The sequence below is a fragment of the Cyprinodon variegatus genome, unplaced genomic scaffold (assembly GCF_000732505.1).
Source record: "Cyprinodon variegatus isolate N-32 unplaced genomic scaffold, C_variegatus-1.0 Scaffold676, whole genome shotgun sequence".
Classification (NCBI taxonomy): domain Eukaryota; kingdom Metazoa; phylum Chordata; class Actinopteri; order Cyprinodontiformes; family Cyprinodontidae; genus Cyprinodon; species Cyprinodon variegatus.
In genome coordinates, this window is record NW_015151129.1 from 399,421 (window position 1) to 403,653 (window position 4,233).

The 4,233-nt window shown below is 35.7% G+C and overlaps 1 protein-coding gene across 1 annotated transcript; it reads left to right on the forward strand.

The window, feature by feature from the left end:
- The first annotated feature begins 2,562 nt into the window (after positions 1-2,562).
- LOC107097151 (lactose-binding lectin l-2-like) lies at positions 2,563-3,051 on the forward strand. The gene has a single exon (XM_015394177.1). The coding sequence runs from the start codon at positions 2,563-2,565 to the stop codon at positions 3,049-3,051; it is 489 nt and encodes a 162-aa protein (XP_015249663.1).
- The last annotated feature ends 1,182 nt before the right edge of the window (positions 3,052-4,233 follow it).

The window sequence follows — 4,233 nt, forward strand, 5'->3', positions numbered from 1 at the left end:
ATCTCCGGACCTGTTACCGGAGCCGCAGAGCCGCACCGCACCATAGTCAAAAGGGCGGTGTGAGAGGGGGTGTGCGGGAGTTGCGGTCTCCGTCGGCTCGGTAACCGCACCGGAGCCAGTGTGAGCAAGGGGTTAATCCTCTGACATGGGAGTTGGTTCAGAGCCCGTCTCCCTGGCTGTGTGTTTCCTGGACGGTGCCGCCTTTTACAGCTGCTTTTTATATCTCTGCTTCTACCTCCTTAAACCCAAGTCGGCCTCAGAAGATGGCCGCTCACTAGATAGAAAACTTTGAATCAATTTGACTGTTTGATCTGGTGAACTGTAAAGTGACTTGAGATGACATGTGTTGTGATTTTGCGCTATATAAATAAACGGAATTGAAGAGTTGTAGATGTTTTGTTGCTTTCTAGTTTCTTGTTCCCCTCAAGTTTTTTCCCTGATGTTTATTGGTTTTTGTTTGGTTTTCAGTATTTTTGGATTTTGGATATTTGCCCCTGTCCCCCCTGGACTTTTATTAAATCATCCAAACTCATCTGTGCCTACTCCTCTCTGCATTTGGGTCCTCAAAACCTCCACACAGCCTGACAGACGATCCAGTTTATTTGTAGGAAAACATCATATCTGCTCTTTCTTCGGATGAAGTCTGTATTTCCCAGATAACCTTAGACTGGCTGTCAGTTAATGCTTATCATAAGTGAACTTAAGTTAGACATGGATGTAAGAAATAATGTGTTAACAATTTAAATATGAATCTTTTAATTATTATATTTATTTATGTTTTAGTAATAAGAGCTGTATGGAACATAGATGGGGAACTTAAAGAGGTTTTCACCTCAAACTACATCAAAAAACAGAGTGGAGGAAAACTCTTAGTTTAGACTCTTAACTGAAATTCTTAGTTTAAAAAAAAAATTGGTTTAATTTTATAAGTCCCTTTTTTTATCCACCAATACAATGGAAAAAAAAACAACATCGGTTAGATTTTGTTGTTTTTTTTTCTTCCCCAACATAATGAAGAAAAAAAAACCTTGGATAGATTTCTAAGTCTTCTAAGCATAAAAAATTTCAAGGTGATTTTTCCCAGTTGAAACTCAACAGTATATCTACTTTAGTGTGATACTGAATGTTTAATTTTATTTAATTCCATCATTTGCAGCAGCATTCACTGCATAAACCATCAATTTATATAAAAAAAAATTTATTGGTATTCAATTCGATTATACTGTATTAATCCTCGAAGTGAAATTTAGTTTTGGTACAGCCCATCTGAGAAGACAAAAACATTACACAAACATTATACATGGGGGGACAGGGTGTTCATGGCCTCGCTGCCATAAAAGGTACTGCCCTTTGTTAAAGAAAAATGATTATTTTTAGTCCTTAATACAGTTAATCTTATGGCATGTGTAAAAGGTATGTTGAACACTCTCATTTTGACCATATTTCTTAATTCTGAACAAGGTTGTGTTAATGATTTAAAAACTATTGATGGGTAAGTATTCAAAGCACAAGAGGCCATAAAATGAGTATCTCCTGGGGGGGCGAATACCATTTGAGCCTCAGGGGAGAGGTCTGCTTGGTTTACAGAAGGTCAAAAGTCTTCCAGAATAAACATCTGGGATCGTGTGATACTGAATCAGGAAAAAGGCCCCCCGCATTCCACATCGATTCTGTGAAAGCTTATCTTGTGTTTTATGACTTTAAGNAAAAAAAAAAAAAAAAAACAATTTTAAAAGCATCTGTCTACTTGACCAATTGAAAATTTTTGTCTGTTGTAACTGACGTACTGCCTTGGTAGGTTTAGTCAAATCTGTTTTAAGAGATTTTATTTTGTTTCCAAATTTTTTTAGGGATCACCCTGTTCTTTGGCTGGCTATGATCAGCAGCATCTGTACAGAAAAAAACAAAAGTTAAGTTTTATCCTTTAATGCTTGGATGCGCACAAACAGTTCAAAATGCATCAGTTTAATCCTCAATAAGGAAACTAATGGTTTATGACATGACATCGTGTTGGCTAATCTAAATTGGGTTCTTGTCTTCTGAGGATCAGATACCAAGTTTTATCTTTTATAAAAGGTATGGCTCTACCTTATCTCTCTTGACTTTTGCAACCTCATGATGGAATAAGAAACGATAAAGCTACCATGTGCCATGTGTATCATTCACATTAACAGGGACAAAGCAAGAAAATAGACCAGTAACTGTGGAACACTTGAATTTCTTAAACTTTAATGATATAGAAGATAGATAGATAGATAGATAGATAGATAGATAGATAGATAGATAGATAGATAGATAGATAGATAGATAGATAGATAGATAGATATGTATACATATGGATAATCTGCTTAAACATTCAAAAGCTATTTTTCTGTGTACAGCATGTTTACTAGAGCACTGGCCAATCGTGTCATGTCAACAGTGAACACACCCTTTCTGAGGGGATATAAAAGAAATCAGCTTTCCATTCACCTCTACATATTTCTCTTTATCATCTATCACTTAAGATAAACGGCATCAAGAATGAACAATCTCTCTCTACTAATGCCACCAGGCTCTAAGATGATACAGTTCCTCTTCTTGTTTGGTCTGACCCTGGCTGCTGAACCTCCTGCAGACAAACAGGAACTGAAGTTGATGCGTGGTGGCTGTCCATTGTTCTGGTTTAGTTTCGGGGATCGCTGCTACAAGTACTTTGGCTCAAGGGTGACGTGGGGTGATGCAGAGCTCCTATGTGTGTCAGAGGAAGGCAACCTGGTGTCCATCCACAGTCAGGAGGAACACGACTTTGTCAATTTGCTGATCAAGAACTTTGATCCTATTCAGGGACCCACCTGGATTGGACTCACTGATTTTCATCGAGAGGGAGGCTGGATATGGTCTGATGGGTCCAAACACAGATTCTCCATTTGGAGTCAAGGAAACCCTAACAACTTTGATGGATATGAACATTGTGCACACACCAATGATGGCAGCCAATATTACTGGAATGATGTCCCTTGCTCAAGAACATTTGCTTTTGTCTGTGCATCTCGTACAGTTTGCCCTTAGACACTACAAGCATAAAAAGTAGAAAAGCAATATTAAATGCTTTATATTTGTTAATTAGTTTTTCTGTTTCAACTGTACCTGTTTTTATCAGTAAAAGCTGAAATAGAGCCAATCTGGCAATGTAACTGATTCTAATCTATGTTAGAAATACTTTGATATAACCTTCAATGTAAAATAAAAAATTAGATAATTAAATCTTATTTTTATGTTTTTTGTAATTCTTTGGTCACATTCTTGTTTGTAGAATAATACAAATATTACAATGACTCAGATGTAACCGATACCACTAATTTATAGAAATAAAATAATCTGTACAACATTTATTATCCTTAATAAAGTAATGGCTCTCTGAGTTCTTCTTTTGAACTATCACATTTCTTCTGCTCATACAGATATTTTTTCATGGTTTTCCTTGAACATTTGAGGATTAACAAGAACTGTGAAATAAAAATTAAAGGAAAATTAAAGCCTTAAAATATTTAACTTATCTGTTTCAATAGAAGAGAAATGTGTTCCAATATTTATTTCAATTGTTCTAGAATACTGTACTTTCTGCAGAAACATAGTAATGTGTTAAATTTTCAGAAAGGAACATGGAGTGTTTACAAAAGCTGCTTTAAGTAGGAATGAATTGTAGATTTAAGGTGGATTTGACCTGGGACAAAACAGCAAATCAAAAAGCAACAACTTATGCGTCCCATCTAATAGAAGACAGAAGCTCTACAGACGATAGTGTTTCTATGGCGAAGCTATAGTAACTACAAAAAGATAAATACTTACAAAAATACTTACAATGAAAAAAATTGATGAGTCAATTGATAAAATGTGTGCTACAAGAAATACATGTGTTCCTTATAAAAAGAAAGATGGTTTTCCTTTTGTTTAAAAGAACACATTCAGTTGCTCTAAACAAAGCAATGAATTTTTCCCTGAACTTCTTTTTGTGCATGCTCATATATTCAGAAAACTTATGACTTACTTGATAGCATTGCACTTATTCCCATTCATTAGAGCAAGCCTTGTTTTGTTATTTTATCACATTTTTTCATCTGTAATTAATCACAACTCAATCAAATCTTCCCATGCAGCATTTTTAACTTGAAATTGTCATGATCTGGCCTGTTTGCTCTCCCCTAATTAGTTATTCCTATCACCTGCCCTCTTCCTTCCCTGCCTCAATTA